The 25,519-nt window shown below is 39.9% G+C and overlaps 1 protein-coding gene across 5 annotated transcripts in view; it reads right to left on the bottom strand.

Moving 5' to 3' along the window:
- The window catches only part of large2 (LARGE xylosyl- and glucuronyltransferase 2), a 144,046-nt gene that overhangs the window by 11,117 nt on the left and 107,410 nt on the right, over positions 1 to 25,519 (bottom strand). For all 5 annotated transcript variants that reach the window (XR_009803781.1, XM_061884104.1, XM_061884090.1 and 2 more), the window contains 6 exons: positions 24,908 to 25,033; positions 22,172 to 22,327; positions 15,222 to 15,379; positions 6,956 to 7,234; positions 6,544 to 6,690; positions 4,409 to 4,604 (listed from right to left, as the gene is read on the bottom strand). Coding sequence is in view for 4 of the 5 variants with exons in the window: in XM_061884104.1 (XP_061740088.1) it covers positions 4,409 to 4,604; positions 6,544 to 6,690; positions 6,956 to 7,234; positions 15,222 to 15,379; positions 22,172 to 22,327; positions 24,908 to 25,033 (1,062 nt within the window). In the remaining variant the exon portion in view is untranslated. The remainder of the gene's footprint in view (positions 1 to 4,408; positions 4,605 to 6,543; positions 6,691 to 6,955; positions 7,235 to 15,221; positions 15,380 to 22,171; positions 22,328 to 24,907; positions 25,034 to 25,519) is intronic.

The raw sequence follows: 25,519 nt of genomic DNA, 5'->3' as shown, positions 1-25,519 counted from the left end.
ACTTCGGTCAAAAGTGCGTACTTCAAAGTGCATACAAGTCTTTAAAGCAGCTATTCTTAAAATGTGGTACCAATAGTGGTATGGAGGTTTCATCTTGTGGTACATCAAATAAACCGTTGGATAAAATTTTGCTATATTGAAACACAGCGTTACTGTTCAAACTGTGTATAATGATACAGTGCCCAAAATTATTAAATATATTTGTTAAAAAAAACCTCTGCCTTGTTTTAATGAATACTGAGGCCTATTACGCGACTGTATTTTAATGACGGTCATTATGGTTGTACTTGGAGAGCCAAGTTTTTTCAGAGATGGTACCCGTGACTGCGTGGGTTCCCTCCGGGTACTCCGGCTTCCTCCCACCTCCAAAGACAAGCACCTGGGGATAGGTTGATTGGCAACACTAAATTGGCCCTAGTGTGTGAATGTGAGTATGAATGTTGTCTGTCTATCTGTGTTGGCCCTGTGATGAGGTGGCGACTTGTCCAGGCTGTACCCCGCCTTCCGCCCAATTGTAGCTGAGAAAGGCTTTAACGCCCCCCGCAACCCCGAAGGGAATAAATGGTAGAAAATGGATGGATGGTACTTTGTTTGAGAACTACTACTTTAAAGTTTGTTTGTCAAGTAAAACCAGACCTATGATCAATAATTATCAACATGATTTTGTCTTCGTGCAAAGGTGTCTGCTAGCAAACCGAATGAAGCACCAATTGGTTATAAAAAAAAAAGTTACACATCAACAAAAGTAAGCAATTTAGAAAGTAATGTAGCTTATATATTATACTCACAGAGGTCAGGTGCGTCTGCAAGCTTTCTATTGATTGATTGATACTTTTATAAGTAGATTGCACAGTCCAGTACATATTCCGTCCAATTGACCACTAAATGGTAACACCTGAAAAAGTTTTTTAACTTTATGCCGGGATCCACATAAATCAATTCATGATACGCTGGGCGGGAGCGGAAGGTAGGGCCCTTGGCGGTCCATTCCTTGGCTACAGAAGCTAGCTCTTGGGACGTGGAACGTCACCTCAGTGGGGGGGAAGGAGCCTAAGCTGGTGGAAAAGTTCTGGCTGGATCTAGTCGGACTGACTTTGATGCACAGTGGCTCTGGAACCTGCTCTCTCAAGAGGTGCTGAACTCTTTTCTACTCTGGTGTTGCAAGCAGTGAGAGGCGATGGGCTCGGGTAGCTATACTTGTTGCCTGTACGTTGAAGTTTAACCCGGTAGACAAGAGGGTAGCTTTCTTCCGCCTTCAGGTGGGGGCACGGGTCATGACTGTTTGTGCTGGTCCTCCTGGTTCCTCTCTTTAAGAAGAGGAAACCGAGGGTGTGTTAAAACTATTGTGGGATCATACACCTCAGCCTTCCTGGAGGGGTCTGTTCATGTGTTTGAGGGAAGGGTGCGCCGAATGGTCGAGCCTCTGATTCAGGTGGTTTTCGTCCTGGTCGTGGAACTATGGAGCAGCTCTCTGCTCTCCAAAAAGTTATATTTTGGTTTCATCTGACCACATGACATTCTCCCAATCCTATGCTGTATCATCGATGTATCCATTTGGGTATGAACTATACTTGTCGTGTTTGGAGGAAGAAGAATACTGAGTTGCATCCCAAGAACACCATACCTACTGTGAAGCATGGGGGTTGAAACATTATGCTTTGGGGCTGTTTTTCTGCTAAGGGGACAGGACGATTGATCCGTGTTAAGGAAAGAATGAGAGGGGCAATGTATCGTGAGATTTTGAGCCAAAACCTCCTTCCATCAGTGAGAGCTTTGAATGGTTGATCAAATACTTATTTTCCACCATAATTTATAAATAAATTCTTTAAAATTCCTACAATGTGAATTCTTGGATTTTTTTTCACATTGTGTCTCTCACAGTTGAAGTGTACCCATGATGAAAATTACAGACTTCTGTAATCATTGTAAGTGGGATAACTTGCACAATCGGTGGCTGACTAAATACTTTTTTGCCCCACTGTATATATATATATATATATATATACAGTTCCACGACCAGGACAAAAACAGAGCTGTTTTATATATATATATATATATATATATATATATATATATATATATATATATATATATAGTGGGGCAAAAAAGTATTTAGTCAGCCACCGATTGTGCAAGTTATCCTATGTATATATATATATATATATATATATATATAGTGGGGCAAAAAAGTATTTATCCCACTTACAATGATATATATATATATATATATATATATATATATAACAGCTTGGTTAGTCAGCCACCGATTGTGCAAGTTATTCCACTTACAATGATATATATATATCCATCCATTTTCTACCGCTTATTCCCTTTTGGGGTCGCGGGGGGCGCTGGCGCCTATCTCAGCCACAATCGGGCGGAAGGCGGGGTACACCCTGGACAAGTCGCCACTTCACCGCAGGGCCAACACAGATAGACAGACAACATTCACACTCATATTCACACACTAGGGCCAATTTAGTGTTATATATATATATATATATATATATATATATATATATATATATATATATATATATATATATGTATATATATATATATATATATAAATAAATATATATATATATATATATATATATATATATATATATATATATATATATATATATATATATATATATATATATATATATATATATAAAACAGCTTGGTTTTTGTCCTGGTCGTGGAACTGTGGATCAGCTCTATACTCTCGGCAGGGTTCTTGAGGGTGCATGGGAGTTTGCCCAACCAGTCTACATGTGCTTTGTGGACTTGGAGAAGGCATTCGACCGTGTCCCTCAGGAAGTCCTGTGGGGAGTGCTCAGAGAGTATGGGGTATCGGATTGTCTGATTGTGGCAGTCCGCTCCCTGTACGATCAGTGTCAGAGCTTGGTCCGCATTGCCGGCAGTAAGTCGGACACGTTTCCATTGAGGGTTGGACTCCACCAAGGCTGCCCTTTGTCACCGACTCTGTTTATAACTTTTATGGACAGAATTTCTAGGCGCAGTCAAGGCGTTGAGGGGATCCGGTTTGGTGGCTGCAGGATTACGTCTCTGCTTTTTGCAGATGATGTGGTCGTGATGGCTTCATCTGGCCAAGATCTTCAACTCTCACTGGATCGGTTCGCAGCCGAGCGTGAAGCGACTGGCATGAGAATCACCACCTCCAAGTCCGAGTCCTTGGTTCTCGCCCAGAAAAGGGTGGAGTGCCATCACTGGGTTGGGGAGAAGACCCTGACCCAAGTGGAGTCTTGTTCACGAGTGAGGGAACAGTGGATCGCGAGATCGACAGGCGGATCGGTGCGGCATCTTCAGTAATGCGGACGCTGTATCCATCCGTTGTGGTGAAGAAGGAGCTGAGCCGGAAGGCAAAGCTCTTAATTTACCGGTCGATCTACGCTCCCATCCTCACCTATAGCCATGAGCTCTGAGTTATGACCGAAAAGACAAGATCACGGGTACAAGCGGGCGAAATGAGTTTCCCCCGCCGGGTGGCGGGGCTCTCCCTTAGAGATAGGGTGAAAAGCTCTGCCATCCGGGAGGAACTCAAAGTTAAACCGCTGCTCCTCCACATCAAGAGGAGCCAGATGAGGTAGTTTGGGCATCTGGTCAACCGGTAGGAGGCCACGGGGAAGACACGTTGGGAAGACTATGTCTCCCGGCTGGCCTGGGAACGCCTCGGGATCCCCCGGGAAGAGCTGGACGAAGTGGCTGGGGAGAGGGAAGTCTGGGCTTCCTTGCTTGGGCTGCTGCCCCCATGACCCGACCTCGGACAAGTGGAAGAAGATATATATATATATATATATATATATATATATATATATATATATATATATATATATATATATATATATATATATATGTATATATATATATATATATATATACATATATATATATGTATATATATATATATATATACATATATATATATATATATATATATATATATATATATATATATATATATTATTTACTGTAAACTAATGTTTATGGGGCTGTTTGAAACTTTCTCCAATTTGCAACTTGTTGAAAATGTCACACCTAAAAATATAACAAGAACACCACATTCTAGCTTATGTCATCAACTGTAGTGTAATAGAACATATAAAAAAGTCTGTATTTTTCACTATTCAGAATTACAGTATATTGAATAAACATTTTAGATTTGTTTGGCGTTCAGATTTGTCACTCACCGCTATCTCTTCAACACGAACGTCCTTAACTGTATAAATATTAGTATTTAAATTTAGAAATCTCTTTTTTACCATTTTTCACAGAATTCCCTTCAAAAATGTCTGTCCTGATAAACGATACGAAACATTAAATTAAACATTGCCGTAAAGTGATATGAAATATCTTCATGCTGATTGAGTATACCAGATGTATTTTGGATTTGCTGTACCTGTGCATCCAGCTCGATGATGTGGGAAACTTTGTTCCAGCCAAAGCCCACAAAACGCTGATCATATTCCGGACAATCTCTCTTGACAACAACGTAAGGTTCAAAGTCTGGCTCCCAGTCCACCTTGTAAGGTGTGGTGGATGTTCTCCATTTGGCATAGTTGGAAGGAGCATGGCCTTTGGGCCAAACATGATACCTGTACATACAACAACTATATCAAATACACATCGATCCCTAAAGTCTGCACAACAGAGAATATTTTTGTTCTAAAACTGTGATACTCAAACTGTGGTATGGGTACCACTAGTTGTACGCGGACTAAAACTAGTGGTGCGCAAAAGAATCAGTTTTATTTTCCTATAATCAAACACAGTGTTACTGTTAAAACGTTATGCAATGTTGCAATATACTTGCTAAATAAAACCTCTGCCTTGTTTAAATGACTACTTAAGCCTACCACAATACTATTATTTAATGTTGGTTATTATGGTGGTACTTGGAGAGCCAAATGTTTTCTGAAGTAGTACTTCGTAAATGTAAAAAAAAGGTTGTGTACCACTGTTATTAAAGATATCCCTTTGAATAATGTCATTCATCAGGTCATTGTATTCTCAGGGCATTGAATGAATCGCAGCTGGACTTTTCTGATTGCCTTAGAACAGGGGTCTCAAACTCAAATAACCTGGGGGCCACTGGATGCAGAGTCTGGGCCGCGAGAAAAGAAAATATTGTAGCATACCTGAAGAGTTAAGGCTGCAAGGGGTTCTGGGTATTGTTTCTGTCGCGTTTATGTTGTGTTACGCTGCGGATGTTCTCCCGAATTGTGTTTGTCATTCTTGTTTCGTGTGGGTTCACAGTGTGGCGCATATTTGTAACAGTGTTCAAGTTGTTTATACGGCCACCCTCAGTGTGACCTGTATGACTGTTGACCAAGTATGCTTAGCATTCACATGTGTGTGTGAAAAGCCGTAAATATTATGTGACTGGGCCGGCACACAAAGGCAGTGCCTGTAAGGTTTATTGGCGCTCTGTACTTCTCCCTTCGTCCGTGTACCACTCCGTACAGCAGCGTTTTAAAAAGTCATACACTTTACTTTTTGAAACTAATACCGATAATTTCCGATATTACATTTTAAAGCATTTATCAGCCGATAATATCGGACATCTCTACAAATAACGGTTTGAATTGGTCCAGGTTATTGGGGACTGTTATTACTGACGGACAGGTGTCACAGTGGGACTGCAGCCAGGCATGTAAGAAAACCCTCGTCTCCATGGCAACATATCTGTCCCTTCAACTCATTTGCCGCTTTTCCACAAGCGCAGGGGTAGGCAACCCAGAACGTTGAAAGAGCCATTCATATAAAACTCACGGGCCGCACTAACATTAGACTTTCATATTAAAGTGGGGGCCGCAAAATAACGTCTTGCGGGCCGCATTTGGCCCACGGGCCGCGTGTCTGAGACCCCTGCCTTAGAATATGTGTTCTCATTTGTGCAAACTTTATCTTTACTATGCCTCTATGGTTTGATTTCAAATTTTCAGGACATATGCAGATCTCAAATATACAAAAATAGGTACCAACAGGAAAGAAAAGTTGGTTTAGCATAGTAGGTACCCAATAAATATGCTTGGTTCCCTATTTTTCGAGACTTAAATATAAATAAATAAGGATAAACATAAATATATTTCTATTAGTTTGTACGACTTATCAGGTTGCTCTATTCATCTCATGAGCCTCTCGGACAGGGGTGTCCAAAGTGCGCACAGGGGGCCATTTTCCATTATTTTCTAGAACTGTTTTAACATTTTGCAGCTGGAAGACATGAATAAACAAAGATCTAGATTAAATAATACAAGTAATCTTCATCAAAGAATTTGCATTTGCTTTTGTAAAAACTATTGTCCACATCTCAAAAATTCCCATTCTCCCCATAGCTCCACATTTTCCATCCAGCATTTCATTAAGCTTCTATTCTTTTACCTTCACAAAATACTACACTGTTTTCTACATATGAACTTAAAAATTGACCAGTCAAAACCAAAAAGAGAGACACATTTCAGTATTGATTATTCGAAACAGTATAAGTGTGATTAATTGGTGGAACAGAGATAATGAGGAATATCATTATACCTGAAGGTATAAAGTGTCCCCATGTCCAGCATGGAAAGCAGCTCGGCTTTGGATTTGGGGAAGGACAAGCGATAACGCAACGTCTCAAAAGCTGGAACCACCAGAGCTTTCCTTGTACCAGTCATGTCCAACTGCACCACACTTTTTCTGCACAGAGGAAACAATACATGTGCCAACTAAAAACACCAACTGTAGGAGAGGGATTGTTGCCAAACAGTACAAGAGTGTTAGGAGTTTGGTACTGTAGCTGCAATCACAGCTGTGATGGAGCAACTGCTGAAAATGTGATGCACAGCAGTAGCTTAGTTTTCAGTTGTGCACTCGTTTTGAAATGCATTGCAATGCTAAAGCGATGTACAGACCTTGGTCATTGTGCAGTTCTACAAGAGGACTGAAGGGTAGGTGGTCTTACCTCAGGTACTCATAGAGCCCGTACATTGGCAAAAAGTCCACATCCGTCAGGAAAACGTATGGTGTGTTGGCATTTTTAAGGGCCACATTCCTCAGCAGGTTGACGGGGTAGAACTGGCCCTCCTTATAGACAATGTGGTAGCCCACGTTGTTGCGGTTCTTCAGGACTTCAGAGGCTTGAGCGTAGCGTAGGAATTGCTGAGCCTCTGCATCAGACATGTAAAGCGCCAAGCTGATGGGACCTTCCCAGTGCTTACAAATGGCCTCCAGCATTTGCAGCCTTGAAGTGACAAATGTACAAAATATGTTTTGTTAATGCAGATAACCACCACAATGACTACATATGTCCTAGTTTCAACTCTTAAGCTCCTACCCCGGACAAGGGGCTGCTGGGTTGTATGTGTTGCTAGCATAACTGTTTAATAAAAGAACAAATGTCAAATACACAAATGTAGAAATGTAAAAATTAAGCTGACCATGAACACATTTTTCTCCAGAGTCCCCTTGCTTCTGCTACAACCAAGAAACATGCTTTGGAATAAGTTCTTAAGCACAGCTGCTGCGGTAAGAAGACACCAGACTCTCTCTTTTACCCACAAACCACGGCAAAAACTGTGTTGCTACCAAAAGTTTAATAGTCATAATGTTGTTTTTGTTGTATACTTGTATTTGTACATGTACAGTATATTTATCATCAACTTCCTGCTAACCTTGCTGCTTTGTTTCAACTGCCTGTTTCTTTTTCTTTGAATAAGTATTTAATATTTCAGCACACGTTTTGGTTTTATTTCTTTGCTAAATGGCCTTAAGTTCAGCTATTTCTGCATATTGTTTTTTATGGACTAATACAACGTTAAAACTAGATTTTCTGCCAACTCTGTGTCTGCATCCTAATCCCAAATGTTCCAAAGATATCCAGAGAAGCTTCTGAGACATCCACCAAGTTGTACCTCTTCCTGGTCTTACACGCTTCTCATTACCATGTGTACTATTATTGAATTATGTTTTTGTATTGATTTTTTAAGCTTGTACTATATTTTGCTTAAATCTCATCTTATTCTTGAGTTGTAGCTGTAAGTCAGTCCTATTGCAATGCCTCATTTTTAAATGTCTTCTGGCATTGTCGTTTTTCCTTCCTAACTTCTGTGAGTACAAATAGGTACTTTTCACATTTGAATTGATACGGTATCAATTACCGGGGCCTGGGAATCGATACTGGTACTCAACGGTAACGATTTTTGATACTTGAGTGCGTGTTCGTATGTTATGTACTCCAGCTTACGAGCTCAACTGGTTCTATGACTGAGCTCAAAAGTCAAAACAATCCTATTGTATGTCAAAGTTGCCCAAGTTAAATAGAACTAACCGCCCTACCCCACCCTGACAACATAAACGCACTCACTTCTGCAACCAGACGTCAAGTCACATTTGGTCGGTACTTATAAAAGTGCTGAATTCGGTTTGTATTTTTGTATTTCTATGTGGAGAGGCGGAGCCCGCGAACGAGCAGCGGGGCAGGGTGGCGAGGAGGCGAAGAATCCGGCCGAGCGGAGAGGTGGGGCGTGCCGGGAGCGACGCCGCAGGCAAGTGCAGGTGTGTGGATCGCGCACCGGTACACAATTAACTTATCTCCTCACGATGTTTAAAAGTGGAGAAGGAGGAGAGATCGGGGCAGAAGAAGGAGGAGAGCCCGCAGCAGCGACCGAGGAGCGAAAGCAAAGAGCAGAAGAGGACGACGAGGACGGCGGCTGAAAAGCTGACCGTGAGCGAACAGTGGAGAGAAGCAGCTGAAAAGCGATCCAACCTGAAGACAAAGCTTTATTGCAAAAAAAAAACAAGAGTCAAACCTGCTCAAAAGCAATGTCCTTCCTGGGTGGTCCATTGAAACCACACGACGACGGCAAGAGACCGTCACATTCTATTACACTCTTCTTTAGCTGTTCAATAAAGACATTATTTTTGACATTTCAGTCTCTGTTTCTGCATTTCATGGGCCAACGCTACACAAAATGCCACACCAGAGTTTGCATGCAAAAGGCCAAGACTCAATGTACAGTTGGGGGCGACAGTAAACACAAATATCTTTGTTCTTGTAAATAAAAGCATCTGGCAGGACTTTAATGCTAACGTGCCATTCAGAAGTCTTTTTTCTATAGCCATGTCTGTCTAACAAATATGTTTTTTTCAACATCACAACACATGTTCCAGTTGCATGGCTTCCTGTTTTTGAGCAGTACTTTACAAAAAATCTGGCCGGGAAACAAGTTGTCATTAGACTGAATTTATATGGACTTGTTATCAAACATGTTACTTTGATAGCTTTAAAACAAACAAACACCATTTGGCAGACATTTATGGTCTGTTTCATGAATTTGCTGAAATCCGCTCCAGCACTCCCAAGGGGACAAGCGGTAGAATATGGATGGATGGATGTTGTTGTTGAGCTATAGTGTACTACAGATGGAGCAATAAAATACCAGTAAAGAAAAATTACCTCTATTATCAACATTACAATTGCTTCAAATGCAACAATACATAAATGTAATAAATACTCAAATTACAAAAGAATGCAGATAAAGAGGGGGGAAGAAAGAGGAGTGGATTAAATTAATCTTATACATTGTTATTGTAAAAATAGGTTAAACTTTAGTAGTGTACCGCGCTTCAACCCAGTTTCCTAACAACGTTCATATATGTTGATGAAACGTGATTGTATGCATGAGTATATTTTTGTATGTATTTTTTGTGCATGTGTATGTACAGTATGTACGTACGTTTGTACAGTAAAGGTGCATGTGGATGTATATACCGTGTATGTGTGTGTGTATGTACCTTTGTATGTATGTACCTATGTATGTGTGTATATTTGTATGTACATAATTATGCATGTATGAATATATATCTGTATGTATGTGCGTGTGTATGTGCGTATTTATGTATGCATACATTTATGTATGTATTTTAGCGTCCTAGAAGAGTTGGTGCTGCAGGGAATTCTGGGAATTTGTTCTGTTCTGTTAATGTTGTGTTGCAGTGCAAATATTCTCCCGAAATGTTTTTCTCATTGTTGTTTGGTGTGGTTTTACTGTGTGGCACATGTTTGTGGAAGTGTTGGTGTTGTTAATACGGCCACCTATGGTGTGACATGTATGGCTGTTGACTAAGTATGCAATCATTCACTTGTGATTGAGTATATTCAAAATGAACAAGATCATTAAAAATGGCAATGATTTGACGGAGTGAAATCTTTTCTTGACATCGTCAACTAAAGACCATTATCAACCCATCCGACCCTACAGTATGTATGTTTGGTTGTTTGTACAATGTATCAACCACCCAGAAAGCCCAACCCAAAACAGCACAGACACGCAAACACACAAGGCCACTACTCCAGCAGCTGGCTACAATGCAACCCTAACATTAATGTACCAATGATTGTCACACACACACTAAGTGTAGTGAAATTTGTCCTCTAGCGCCACATGGCACACTGGACCGAGCAGGCGCCTACCCAGCAGGGCGTCCTGAAGTGGTGGGCCGTGAGACCCAGGGGCTGCAGACGCCTAGCAAGGAATACCGACCCCTGCAGGGCAAGCAAGAGGGCAATACCAGTCCCCAATGGTAAAAATAGAAAAAGTAATAATGATAATTACATACATACACGTGTACACGTATATAAACATACACATTCATACATAAACCTGCAGGGCAGCAATCCAGTTACGGAATCTACAGAAGGGGCAACCCAGAGCAAGCCCTCGCTGAGACGACTGCACGACATCGGGCATGAAGGACGACGTAAAAGGTAGGCCTGGGCCGACACTCGACAAGCCAACCAACCGGACAGCAAACAAAAACAAACCTGGCAGATGCGCGAGCCCCGACAAAACATAATGCGTATATGCCACCACGGACCACAATAACTGCCCGCCCACCCAAACCGGCCTCAAAACCTGCAGGCGCCTGCACCACAAATAATCCCTGCAAAAACCCCAATGGCCAGCACCACCGCACCAAATCTAAACGTCCGAAAATTCGCGACCGACAACCACATGCCGACAAAACCATGGAGACCAACCAGCGCCAGCCCGCTAACCAGCCCGAATGCCAACATTCAAACAAGATACATAAACGTCACCCCCCGCTAAGAAATTCCACTCCCCAATCCAAACACACAAAAACACACCACCACCCAAACTGAGCCACAGCACCCACACCAAACACAAAGACTGTGCTGTCCCTGCATAAAGCCATTGATGCAAACCCCACAATGCCCACAAAAATATTAACAAGGAATTAGTAATATAAACTTGCACTTTAGCAGGATAAACCTTGTCAAATGATATGTAACCATTTGTTAATCACAAATATTGTTACCAAGTCTTAGATCAGGCTTATTACAAAAAGGGACTCATAAAAACTCATACATAAATTTTAATATGATTACACAGTGCTAAAATATATAAATTATAACTAAATTTGTAATAAATAAAAATAATATATATGCTTCCCTAAATAAAAGGGGAACTGCACTTTTTTTTTTATTTTGCCAATTGTTCACAATCATTATGAAAGACATGTCTACGGATGGATTTTTTATTTAATGCATTAAACTAAATATTAAATAAACGTAAATAAATGTCTGCTTAGAGCAGTCAGCATCCTAATGACAGCAGACCTTATATAGTCAGTGATGTTTTATTATGTTTGTTGGCTCTCATAAGGTCTGCAGTGAGCAGTAATCAATGATGCGCCTATGCTTAAAATGATCAATATATTACTAGATTACATACGTATATACTTACAATGAGACTGGATTCATGCACTTTTCCAAACGTTTTTGGTCCCATGCTGTTCAGTTTTCCCTCTGAAAAAAGGTTTGCACTGCACATGTAAACGTGGGAAATTAACCGTTCCCGGCCCCAAACTATGTGCGGATTAATTGTTTTGAACTGCTGGGGTACGCCTGTCCACAACCGTTTAATCACGCATGTTTACACCTGTGGAGGGGGGCATGGCCTGCGGGCCTGCCGCGGAACAGGGTGTGCCAGGACTGGGCTCGAAGACAGCGAAAGATGAGTAGATGGCCCAGGTGGACCTTGTTATCTAATCACCTGATGCCTTTATTATCAGCAACATGGGCAAGACACGTTGCTGGAGTTGGAATGGGAGCCAGAGAGAGACACAGACGCAGAAAAATACATTGTGCTGGAAAGCAAAAACCTTGCCCTATCTAATGAAAATAAAGCTGTGTTGTACCCCTGATCCGGGCTCTCGTGGCAGTGTGTGGGGGTCAGAGGAACCCACTACAGGGCAACATCTACAACACCCGAGACCTATTTACTCTGAAGTCGGACGGAACGTCATCACATTTACGGCGTTACTTCGAGTGACACTTTCAAAAGCGGGGCGGGAGAGACAAGGCTGAAAAACAGAACAACACCAGCAGCTGGAATCCTGCCGGTTTTGTCCGTTACGACCTCATGGATAAATTATTGAGAATAGACTGCTGACCTTGGCAGCACAGGAACCAAGCGGAGTAGATGTCGGCGTTGAGGGGGGCCTTGTTGTCGACGACGACCCTGGTAAGTTTGGCTAACGTTAGCCACTTTGCTAGCAAAAGTAAAACCATTTTAGACCAAGCCAAATTCCAAACCTAGGGGCTAACACACATGCACTGAAGTATTAATGTAATCTATTTGTAGGCTTTCTGCTAGTGACCCCTTCTTCACATGTAAACGGCATACGCTAGTTCTCGTAGTGCATGCAAACACTGTAAACCTAACAATTGGAAAACTGACCTCCGAGGGAAAACTGTAGCGCAGGGGACCAAAAACGTTTGGAAATGCCCATTTAACCGCAGTCATTGTGTATATAAAACTGTAATAGAGGTGTTTGGATGTTTCTTAGGGGCTCTATAGGCAGAATTGATTGGCACCCATATGCTCTAGTGTAAACAGACTTTTGATCGAATTTATTTAATATTTGGAATGCATTTAGTCATAATTTTTGCACTTAAAAAACTTCTCTATGAGTTTAGTTTCAGACTTCTTCTGTTTGTTTGATAGTGTCACTACTGCAACAATTGGTAGAAAAGTGAATTATAACCAGTGATGGGCAGTAACAAGTTACATGAATTGAAGCTACAAACGTTTGTACATAGCCTAACTACATATTCCAGTAGCTTAGCGGTAGCTTCACAACTTTTTGAAAGAGTAACGATTCCTGTAGCTTAACTATTTTTAGACCCATGTAGCGAGGTAGCTTACATCAAAGCTACAAGCTACAATGAAAAACAATGGACTGCGAATCCAGGTCTAAAGAAATGAAGAAAATACAATGACCTGGATGAATGAGAACATCCATATATACGGAGAAAATCCATGATTATTGGTTGGTGTTCGTGTGATGAGTCACAATTAGCTAAGGTAAGGGCGAAAAATTACGTACAGGCCATTCAGAGGCAGGATAAGACGGGTCATTGACAATAGGAAGCAAAATCATAACATACACAAAATAATGTCACATGACAACGAGGGAGTTGGCGACAGAGGCATGCTTCAAGCTGACTACTCAACAAAAAAAAACATACCGATACTTGAAAATGGCACATGTATTCTCTCCCGCAGATAAGATTTTTTTTTTAGTGATGAAGATGACATCCAGGAAACTCACAATAATGCGTGTCCTTGGCCATATTTAGACAAATGTATGTGTTAAGTGAAAACAATGCCCATAACTTTAGTTTTTAGTTGTTTAGTCTGTAAACTAAAATTACAACTGCTCTCTTTATCTAAGATGTCCAACACAAAGTTAGGTCAGTTGAGTTCATGAAAAGTTTTACTGCAGATAACCATTACCAACTGTTGCCAAACAACACACAAGTCATTGTTTTTTTTTGGTTACAGTGTAAATCAGGGATGTCAAACATGCAGCCCACAAGATGAGTCGGTGGAGTGTAAAGCTGAGCTGCATTTTTTAATTAAAGAAATTGCTGTTCAAGATGTGTCCACTGGATGTCGCAATTGCAATTCTGTTAGGCAAGTGAGTAGTTTACACCAGGGCGAGCAAGTACACCGAGCAAGAGGTACATGGTAAAGAGGGGCTGCGACTTCTCCCCCTCGACCCAATGTAAAACAAACTGGATTAAAATAAACAAATGGTAACCCCACTTAAATGCTGCATGTTATATAGTATAAATGCACATTGATATAGTTCTGTGAAAATTATTGTCTTCTGTGCAAAAAAAAAAAAAGTGGGAATGACAAATGAGGTAGTTGACACATAGAAGAGTTTTTATTTATGCTTTTTTTGTTCTATCCTAGATGGGATGTGACTGAAAGCTTAATTGCTTTGTAGATACAGAGATTAAGTATAAATTCATTGTGTCCTTCAAGGTGTTTTTGAAACTGCACCAATGTTTTTCATCAGAATTTTCAACTAACTTTAAGTGTTTTGTCAAGAGGAATATTTGTGATATGTACATTTTCAGCTTGTGCTTATTCTATTTCGGGCCAAAGTAAAATAAAGAAACCCATCCGCAGTTGACCTAATTGGATTTTTAAGTTATTATGCCATGATTTTAGCCGTCCGACCCACGTGGGAAGAGATTTTCCTCCATTTCACCCCTGAGCTAAAATGAGTTTGACACCCCTGATTAGATAGATGACTAACATCATGGGGTGGGCCAAAGAAAAGGCAAACTACAATACCCAAGAGGTAGTTGTTATGGGGTCCATTTGTACACTCCCCGTTACATTAACATTGATATTATACATGTGGTCCCATAGATATAAATGTCGTTAATTGGGGGTCTGTAGCTTAATGCATGTCATACTGGTGGTCACATAAATATACAATATATGTAGTAGCTATGATGTAGCAAGGTACTTTTGTTGTGTAGCTTGCTACAATTCTCTGGGGATAGCTTCTCCTGTAGCAGAGCTACATTTAATCGAGAATAACATGTAGCTTAGCTTACTACATTTTAGCTTGCCCATCACTAATTACAACTGAGTACCGCTGCGAAACAGATATTTTTTGGCGGCCCTCTGAGGGGCGCTCTCGCCCAACAATGTGCAAGAAACACTGGTCAACGCCCAAGGATTTTTTTGACATGAACACATAAGTTGTATTCCAACTGTCTCCTTGCGTGCACATTTTTATTCAATAGTACCCACCAGTTATTCCTTAAATACTTCAGGATTAACATTTTTCCCTTGACACCGAACTATGTCAGATTGAATGTGTTGCATTCCAGCAGGTACCTGTCCATAGAGAGTTGGGCCACGAGTGTGACATCGTTCTCAGTGAGCGTATATTCGTACTGCAGGAAGTACAGGTGGACTCTATGAATTGTAATTCGCTCACGGCGGAAGTCATAACACTGATCATCCTCGTCGAGGTCCTCCAGAGCTTTCTGCAGCTGTAGAAAAAGAAATAAGAGACTCTCAGAATCAGTGAATTGCTTATAATGGGGAAATAAAGTATTTGATCCCCTGCTTGTTTTGTATGTTTACAAAGATATGAACATATTTTTATGGTAAATCATTTTTAACAGAGAGAGACAAAGCGCCAGAAATTACACTGAATAAAGGTGATAACATTTTTTAATAATGATTGATAAATACGTGTTAAGGCTCCTACAAACCATCAGGCATTGTAACTCCATAGAGTGGTTATGCTTCAATGAAATATGTACTATGTCCCTTTTATAAAGTTCTCATTATATCAACTCATTATGGACCCTATACTACCGTATGTGCTTACTGGGCCTCTCTAATGCTAACAACATGGGCGCTTACTTTATAGTAATGGACTTAATACTGATGCCTCAAGGCAAATCTCCCCCACCCCAAAAATAGACACAGTAATGATTTTAAGCCTAAGATTCAGCACATTTTGGAACGCCCCAGCATTGGCTCCAAAATGTGGGCGGGCCTGATGTCCCCTACAGAAAACTGGAAGCAATTTCATATTGCGCAGTATGCGTTTTGTTAGCATTTTCATCTTGAATCACATTATTTTCATGCAGAATTTGAAAGAATTTGAAAAATATGGCTGCAAAATGCATCGTTGCAGGTTGTATCAACAATTCATGATGTTTTCCTCAAGGTGCATGAGGAAATGCTGAACATGAGGAAACACAGATAGAAGAGCGAGGAAGTCCAGAAATGGCAATGATTTTAATGTTTTGTTTCGGCTTATCATTTTAACCATGCCAGATTTAAAGTAATCACAGACCAAGGCAACAAAAACATTCAATTAAGTGTTCAAAATAGGGCTGTCAAATGCTTAAAATATTCAATCGCCATTAATTGCATTTTGTTCATATTTAACTCAAAATGTATTTATTGGAGATATATATTTTAATGATTAAAAGTGTATCATTTAAAAAAAAATTTAACACCATTACTGGACAATTACTTTTAATAAAAAAGGTTTTTAATCAGCTCAAAACAAGATGGACATATACACACTTAGGCCTAGGCTAAGACAGATTTTTTATTTTATTTTAATCTTCTATTTCCCCCCCCCTTGTTTACCTGTATGTCATCTTTTTTGTAAGGAGCGCTGGAAGCCGGCAGACCCGTCAGCGATCCTGTTCTGTCTCCCTGTAATGTTTGTCTGATCTTGAATGGGATCGTGCTGAAAATTGTAATTTTCCTGAAGGAACTCTCCTGACGGAATAAATAAAGTACTATCTAATCTAAAAAACTTGACAATTAAAAAAAACTACATGTGGTAATCCAAAAATTCCTTGTTCACTTCTGTTTTGTCTGCACACCATATTCACTCTCTCTCTCGTCCACAGTATGGAGTGCAGCTGGCGCAAGGCAGCAGCACACACCTGAGGTAGATTAGTGGTAGCCTATTTAACCTGGCTGCTGTTTGCAGGTGTGCGCCGGGGCTTTTTCTACTGCTTGATGCAGACACATGTGTCATTTAGTCTCGCCAACAGATAGTTCATGGGTGTCAAACTCTGGCCCGGCGTGTAATTTAATTTGGCCCTTGAGGCAATATCAATTTAGCATTAGAGCTGGCCCGCCGGTGTTATACAGCGTTGATGCCGCTGTAACACTGCATTCACCGCTAATACTCATACTTGCCAACCCTCCAAATTTTCCCGGTAGACTCCCGAAGTTCAGAGCCCCTCCCAAAAATCTCCCGAGGCAACCATTCTCCCGAATTTCTACAGATTTCCACCTGGACAACTATATTGGGGGCGTGCATTTAAGGCACTGCCTTTAGCGTTTTCTACAACCTGTCGTCACGTCCGCTTTTCCTCCATACTAACAGCGTGTCACATAATATTTGTGGCTTTTAGACACACACACACACACACACACACACACACACACACAAGTGAATGCAACCCATACTTGGTCAACAGCCATACAGGTCACACTGAGGGTGGCTGTATAAACAACTTCAGCACTGTTACAAATATGCGCCACACTGTGAACCCACACCAAACAAGAATGACGAACACATTTCGGGTGAACATCCGCACCGTAACACAACAGAACAAATACCCAGAACCCCTAGCAGCACTAACTCTTCCGGGAAACTTCCAGCAAACTGACCAATAATTAACGTTTTATTCATGCATTTTCTCTTGCTACTTCAAGGCTTGAATGTTTGGTTCATTCATTATTGTTATTTTATTTTCAAATTTATTATTAGCCTGTAGAAAAAAATATATATTTACCTCAGAAGATTGCAAATAGAAAAAAAAAAGGCGTAAATTTTTTATTTACATTTTATTTGATATGCCATTGATATTATTTAATTATTATTATTATTATTTGAAACTGGATTTTGCATGTCACTAAAGTTATATAAGCCTTGCTTATTCAATATTTAATGCAAAACTTGTTTGGGTCCCTATTAAAAGGTTAATTTGTTCAACCTTGGCCCGCGGTTTTGTTCCGTTTAAAATTTTGGCCCACTCTGTATTTGAGTTTGATACCCCTGCTCTAGTTCTTCTTGCGCATTATCTCAGGTTTGCCTGTATTTTTCCCAGCCTTGTCTAGCGCTTTTATTCTGTACTTTGTTTCTCTGTTTTACTTCTTTCTTTAAGTATTATTCCTGGCCTGGTCTAATGCTTTTATTTTGTACTTTGTTTCACTGTTTTACTTCTTTCTTTAAGTATTATTCCTAGCCTGGTCTAACGCTTTTATTTTGTACTTTGTTTCTCTGTTTTACTTCTTTCTTTAAGTATTATTCCTAGCCTGGTCTAGCGCTTTTATTCTGTACTTTGTTTCTCTGTTTTACTTCTTTCTTTAAGTATTATTCCTAGCCTGGTCTAATGCTTTTATTTTGTACTTTGTTTCTCTGTTATAATTCTTTCATTAAGTATTATTCCTAGCCTTGTCTAGCACTTTTGGTTTTGTGTAGGTAATTTATCTTTGTAGTTTTTTACATGGTGTGTTTTTGTGTTTACCACCATCGCCTTTGTTTTTGCTACTTCATCCTTCTTCCAAAATAAAAGGAGGAACTATTGTCCACAAACTAAAGGTCTCTGCATCCCTGGAATCCACCTAAGCAGATCGTTACACTACAGTGCCTTGGGGTCTTGCCGGATTATGTATTTTGTTAGAACACAGAATTTGTTTTCTTGCTGTAGGACTACTTTCATTCAGAGGAGAGGCACTCCACTTCCCTGTTTACATACCAGTTTTGTGCATTAATAACACAACATGTGAATTGTTACGATCACGCTTTTATTTTCAAAAATGTTTGGTAATGTAGTCTGTGAAAATTCTACCTGAACAAATGCTCCTGATATCCTGTACAACAGTGGTCCCCAAACACCGGGCTGCGGGCTGATTGGTACCGGGCCGCAGAATAATTTTTAATTAATTTTTATTTAAAAAAATAAAAAATATATATATATATTAGGGGTGGGGAAATTAATGCGTTAATTACGAGTTAACTCATCAATCTATTAACGCCGACAATTATTTTATCGCGCATTTGCATATGTTGTTTACATGCTTTTATTTTGTTAACGCCTTTTCTTATAAAGATGGCGGCGCCCGGACGGGCTTCGGCGTGGAGGGGCTCTTGGTAAAGATGGAACATTTGGCAAAAATACCGGACAATTCTGCAAATTTCATGGCTGGCTTACAGCGTGGTCACTTCGGGATCACTAACGACCGCCAGAAAATTCTGAATGTGGATAGATCGGGCCGTTTTGGACTGAATGACGCGTGCTTGCTAGACTGGCTAGTTAGCATGGGAATACTTGTGAAGCAGCGGAGTATATGTGTTGTCTGTCTATTTATGAATAATGCAGACGAGGAGTGTTGGCTGAGTTCTTAACGTTTACTTTCAGAGCGTGCATATCACAACATACAAGATGCCGTCATGGCGACACACAACCTATACCAGGCTACCGCGCATGCTCGTCACTCCTGTTGCATGCTGGGTAGGGTAATTCTTTTTTTCCCTGGCTCATAACATCACAATATAGTACCAGGTATATGATGCGTTCAGTTTATTAAAGCACCAAGCAAACAATCGGAAAATTCCCATCATATCAATTCCTAGATATGGTCGTAATTATTTTAAGTGCACTACGCAGAATAAACACATTATTAATATTGCTACTACGGATAATTTGATCAACAATTCCCAAAAACAGCCCACTACCTATAATATAGGTTTTTTAAACATAAGATCCCTGATAAAAAAAATGTTCCTGCTGTTACCTCAGAAATTGCCTGTTCGGATGTTATGATTGTGGCTCAGAGATTTGTATGTAGATTATATTTGTTTTCCATAACAAACAGGATAACTTAAATACCCTGGCAGTGGCAATAAGCTTAAATGTTTGTATTTACATTTTTTGAGTTGATTTTCATAAAATATGCTATTTAACTGCTACTGTTTAACAAGTACTGATTTAAATTGTGTTTGCACAAGAAATGTTTTGGCACTTTTGTTCATGTGGGAGAATATTCCAATAAAGGTGCACTACACACTACTTTTGAATTCATTATTGGGCTTTGCGTATACAATGCAGTTAATCGCGATTAATCGGAGAAAAAGTGCGATTAACTTCGATTAAAATTTTTAATCGTTGCCCAGCTCTAATATATATATATATTAAATATATATTTTTAGTTTTTTATTAAATCAACATAAAAAACACAATATACACTTACAATTAGTGCACCAACCACAAAAACCTCCCTTTTTCATGACAAAGAAAAAAAAAAAGGACAGCATATCCATATCATCCATAAATATCCAGTGGTCTGATTGCTGATATTGTGTCAACATATGGTAGACAACGAAAGTAACTGCCAATAATTGTACTTTCAATGCAAGTACAGCATTTACTTAAATGACCCAATTCAAACCACCTTCCCTAGTGACTGTGCAGAAAAAAATATCAACAAGTACATCAATTTCAACAAAAAATGTCTTATTATTTACCTGTTCTGCACTGAGGAGAGCATTCAGGCCCCGAATGTTGTTGAACTGGTGTACTGTGTGTGCTTGTGCAAGGACAATACATATTCGTATCTTATCTTATTGCAACTGAGACCCCAGAACAGACTTTGAGATTGAAAGGTCGGAAGTTTGTGTCGGACTGTTAGGGATGGTAACTGAAAACCGGTTCCTGTTCAGAACCGATTTCCAGTGTATCAGTTCCCTAGGATAAATTGCTAATTTTTTAAACAACTTATTTAACAATGCCACGGATAGGAATGACGTCAGTATGTAACAGGCGTAGTGACGTAAGACCGCAAAATGTTGGCGTAGATACGCTCTAAAATTACATTTTACAAGAAGAGATTGCAACAGCGCTACTTGTAATAATTGCAAGACTGCTATTTCATCAAAAAGAGGCCATATGAGAAATATGCTGAAACATTTGAACATACAGCATGAGATAAGTTGATCTGCCATTTCTTTTCTTTTTCTCCTATGTCCCACTCTCTCTTGTGGAGGGGGTCCGGTCCAATGGCCATGGATGATGTACTGGCTGTCCTGAGTCGGGACCCATGATGGACCGCTCGTCCAGAGTCAGGACCCAGGATGGGCCGCTCGCCTGTGTATCGGCTGGGGACATCTCTGCGCTGCTGATCCGCCTCCGCATAGGTTGGTTTCCTGCTGGCTCTGCTGTGGACGGGACTCTCGCTGCTGTGTTGGATCCGCTTTGGACTGGACTCTCGCGGCTGTGTTGGATTCACTATGGATTGAACTTTCACAGTATCATTTTAGATCCGCTCGACATCCATTGCTTTCGGTCCTCTATGTGGTCCTCTCGAAGGTTTTCATAGTCATCATTGTCACCGACGTCCCACTGGGTGTGAGTTTTCCTTGCCCTTATGTGGGCCTACCGAGGATGTCGTAGTGGTTTGTGTTGTGGTTTGTGCAGCCCTTTGAGACACTAGTGATTTAGGGCTATATAAGTAAACATTGATTGATTGATTGATTGATTGATTGATTGATTGATTGATTGATAACTATAAATGAAAGTCACGTTTTTGAACCGCGCCTATCTCATGTTAGCAGCAGTGATATTAGCACGTCATCTGCCATAAATACCACAGGTACTAACACAGTACTATTATTTTTTCAATTGAAATAAATGTATTCTCTTTTAAATGAGCAAGACGAAAGACAGATTCTAGTGTCACCTTTCATCGCGCCACGGAAGTGTTCACACAAGACAGACGAGCAGTGAATACGTTTTTGGGCAAAACCTTGAACCCATTTGCCACAGAGCTCCCAATTTTCAAGAGGTGAATGTTCAAGTGTAGTCTGATTGAGTCATTTCCATTACACAGGTGAAATTCATATAATCATAATATTGTGCAAAAGTACATTTATGTCAGCAAACCAACAAATCAAAATGTGAAACTAATACGTGATGTTAAGTCATTACATGCAAAATGAAATATGTCAAGCCTTTATTTATTAAAATTACAAAGTTTTTTTTCTCTATGCAATATGTGCCTGTTAAGACTTCACTGTTGGCCTTGGAAGATTGTGTTACCTCGAAACAACAAAATTGATGGTATTTTTTTTTTTTTTTCAAATAACAATGTTTAACAGAACTGTTAAGGAACCGAAAGTGGAAAGTGGAATCGGAACTGGAAATATCTTAACAATTCCCATCCATACCAACTAAGCACCAGAAACATTTAGTATCATCTGCTAACAGGAGGCCATCTGTACGACTGTGAGCACTACTTACTTGTATGCTCTCAAGGCAGGCCTGACTCCAGCAGCCAAACAGCTCTCGTCGCAGCAAGTTTCCATCATACTCCAGGAAGGTCAAGTAAAGGTTCCTAAAAAACTCCACATGCTTGTTCTTCACACGGAGCTTCTTTGGAGAGTTCCAGTGGATTACCTGAAATAAATAATATACATAGTCAAACCCGTGTTAGCAGCCACCTGTCTATGGTGGCCAGTTGTCGACAGCTGTCCCCAAAATGTATTCCCACCACCCCAGAAAAAAATGAGTGTTATACACCTGTGCTTCTACAATTACAGTCTTTTCTTCATTTGCACGCTATCCTTGATAATTTTCAGTCCGGTTTTAAAGCCTTTCATAGCACCGAATCTGTACTTTTAAAGGTCTTTAATGACCTTTTAACATCCATTGAATCTGCTGAACTCTCATTAGTCACTTAGAACAAAGTGTGGATTTTAAAAGCACACCCTTCAAATTGTTCAGGTCATATCTGACAAACAGAACTTTTAAGATCCAAATTGATGATTTGGCTTCGACCTATGCTCCCTTATCCTATGGTGTCCCTCAGAGTGCAATCCTTGGACCAATCCTGGTTTCAGTGTATATCCTGGCCATTCAACACATTTAAAAAAAATATTCTATATCATATTATTAATCATGCGGATGATACGCAAATCTACCTGTATGTCCCATTAAAAAAGAAAAGTGACACACGTTTAAAATCACTTTTAAATTGTCTTGAGGACATAAAAGCATGGTTGGCGGTAAACTTTCTAAACTTAAATGTGAGCAAGACGGAAATTATTTTATTTGACTCAAAAAGTAAAACAGAATGCTCAACCCAGTGATCTGGACCGTCTGATGCCTTAATTAAAACCAACAGTCAGAAATCTTGGATTTAAGTTTGACAAAGATTTTAAATTGGAGCAGCGGGTGTGTTTACATTACATTTGATTGCATTGGAAAATATAAAATGTAGATTTTTACTAGAAAAGCTTTATTAAGATGGAATAAAAGCATGGCAGAAAAGAAGACGTTAGCAAGGAAGTCTAAAGTCACTTTATTCTGAGACTTTTTCATACCAATCACATGCGTCCAGCTTTACAATAATAGCGCTATTTTTCAAAACAATGAAAAATCATCTTACAATACGATCATGATTTGTAAAATTTAATGTGTAATTTTATTCTGTGATATTTTTACCAAAATAAATGTTTTCTGGCAGATTGAATATATACAGTATACATGTATGTATGACATTTTTGCATTTAATTGTTACTATATCGCATCATCTGTTTCTCAGTCGGTCTGGGTTCTGGCAAAGTTGCAATAATGTAATTTGCATGAGTGTGTTTGGGGCCATGTCAGGTCGACCAGGTGTGTGATTTTCAGGAAATGTGTAGAAAGGACAAACTCAATACCAGCGCACATATGTTTTGCTTTATAGTGGGGACAAAAAAGCAAGTGCAAATAAGCAACCACACTTTAAAAGACAAGCGCAAAAATCCCGTCCCGTTACTCACAAAATAAACAAGCACCTTTTGGGTAAATAAAAAAGGTTGGCTTGGAAAAAGAGGACTTAGCAACACAACCCACATAGGCAGGATGTTTGTCACATCATGATGCAGCACCCCCAAAATCCAATCAGTTGGTTCTTATCTCGTTTTTAAATTTCCTGAAAATTTCATCAAAATCCACCCATATTTTGAGCTATGTTGCTTGATAACTAATTATCCACACGATTAAATAACCTCCCGGTAGAGGTTAATATTTGCGATAATTGTGGCCTTAGGGCAGGGGCGCTCACACTTTTTCTGCAGGCGAGCTACTTTTCAATTGACCAAGTCGAGGAGATCTACTTCATTCCTATTTATAATTTATATTTATTTATTTATGAAAGAGACATTTTTGTTAACAAGTTAATGGTGTTTAATGATAATACAAGCATGTTTAACATACATAGATTCCTTTCTTTCATGAAGACAAGAATATAAGTTGGTGTATTTGATTCTGATGACTTGCATTGATTGGAATTAGACAGTGGTGCTGATAACGTCCGCATTTTCAAATGGAGGAAAAAAAAAGTCCTCCTTTCTGTCCAGTACCACATGAAAGTGGTTGGATTTGGCATCTCATTTGTCCAACTTGCATACTCGTTTTTAAACACTTTGTTATGAGAGTAGCATATGTGTGTGGCCCTTTAATGTCTGGCAGCAGGTGAGTGACGTCAGTGACTGTGCGGGTGGGCAAGCAAGTGAGAAAGCGGTCGCTGAGGGCGGGGGAGAAATACATTGGCATCAAACTCCGTAGCTTGCTAGCTTGTGCACGCTAGCTTTCTGAGACTCTTATTTTGTTAGCACAGGCAGGATGAAACAGGTCTTTTATGGTGAAGACAGGAACTGTGCTGTCGGTCTTTAGAGTTTTGACAGTAGGTACGGAGTCTCTAGAAATAAAATGTGTTTCTCTGCGTCCGCCCTGTTAGTGATTTTTTTCTTAAATATGAGCTCGCAGCAGCCAGCGTCATCTCACAAGATCCTCGGGTGCCGAGAATGTCAAACAATTGACGAAAGTGAAGTCTTGGTATGATTGATGATTGCTCATTTTTATGTCTATTTTTTAATGCCTGGCTTGAGATCAACTGACACACCCTCCGAGATCGACCAGTCGATCGCGATCGACGTAATGGGCACCCCTGCCTAAGGGGTTGGCTATGACTGAAACATAGTTGAAGCGTACCTTGAGGTCAGAAACATCCGTGTAGCAGAGTTCAGATCGTGTGTGATCAGACAGCTGAACGTTCCAGAAGCAGGGCAACTGATGGACCAAGACTGGGTCCTGCTTTATGAAAGCATTGAAGATGTCCTAAAAAGAATAAGAAGGTTTTACTTATTATTTTACTTTACCATCAAACTGAGGGCATTTAGTTATTTAAAAAAATTATATTTTTTCTGTGTTTTGACCTTTTGTGTAAAAATAAGGAGATCAAAACAGCTTTTGAGAAACTCAGACCATATACATGTTTTCAACACTGGAGTGGAAAAATATGTATTTTGAAAAATATTGGTGTTTGTGTTTGCCTGATAGCAGTGGAAAATCAACTTATGAGTATTTTGAGATAGGGCTGTCGCTCGGCTTTCTGTTATACAGCAACTTAAGTCGCGAGCATACATTTTTGTTACTAGCCTCCCTCCCGCCAGGTGGCATTGCAAATGGGCCAAAATTAACCTGATAAGATCCATCTCAAGCCATCTGGTAAAAGCTTATAGCTAGAGATTGGCATAACAATGTTAAAAAACATAGATTACAAAAAGCGTATGTGAGAAGGACAGTGCTAAGAAAAAGAAGACT

This window comes from Nerophis ophidion, linkage group LG02 (assembly GCF_033978795.1).
Source record: "Nerophis ophidion isolate RoL-2023_Sa linkage group LG02, RoL_Noph_v1.0, whole genome shotgun sequence".
NCBI lineage: Eukaryota > Metazoa > Chordata > Actinopteri > Syngnathiformes > Syngnathidae > Nerophis > Nerophis ophidion.
The sequence above is the reverse complement of the archived record's forward strand: the minus strand, read 5'-3'. Positions and strand labels throughout refer to the sequence as shown.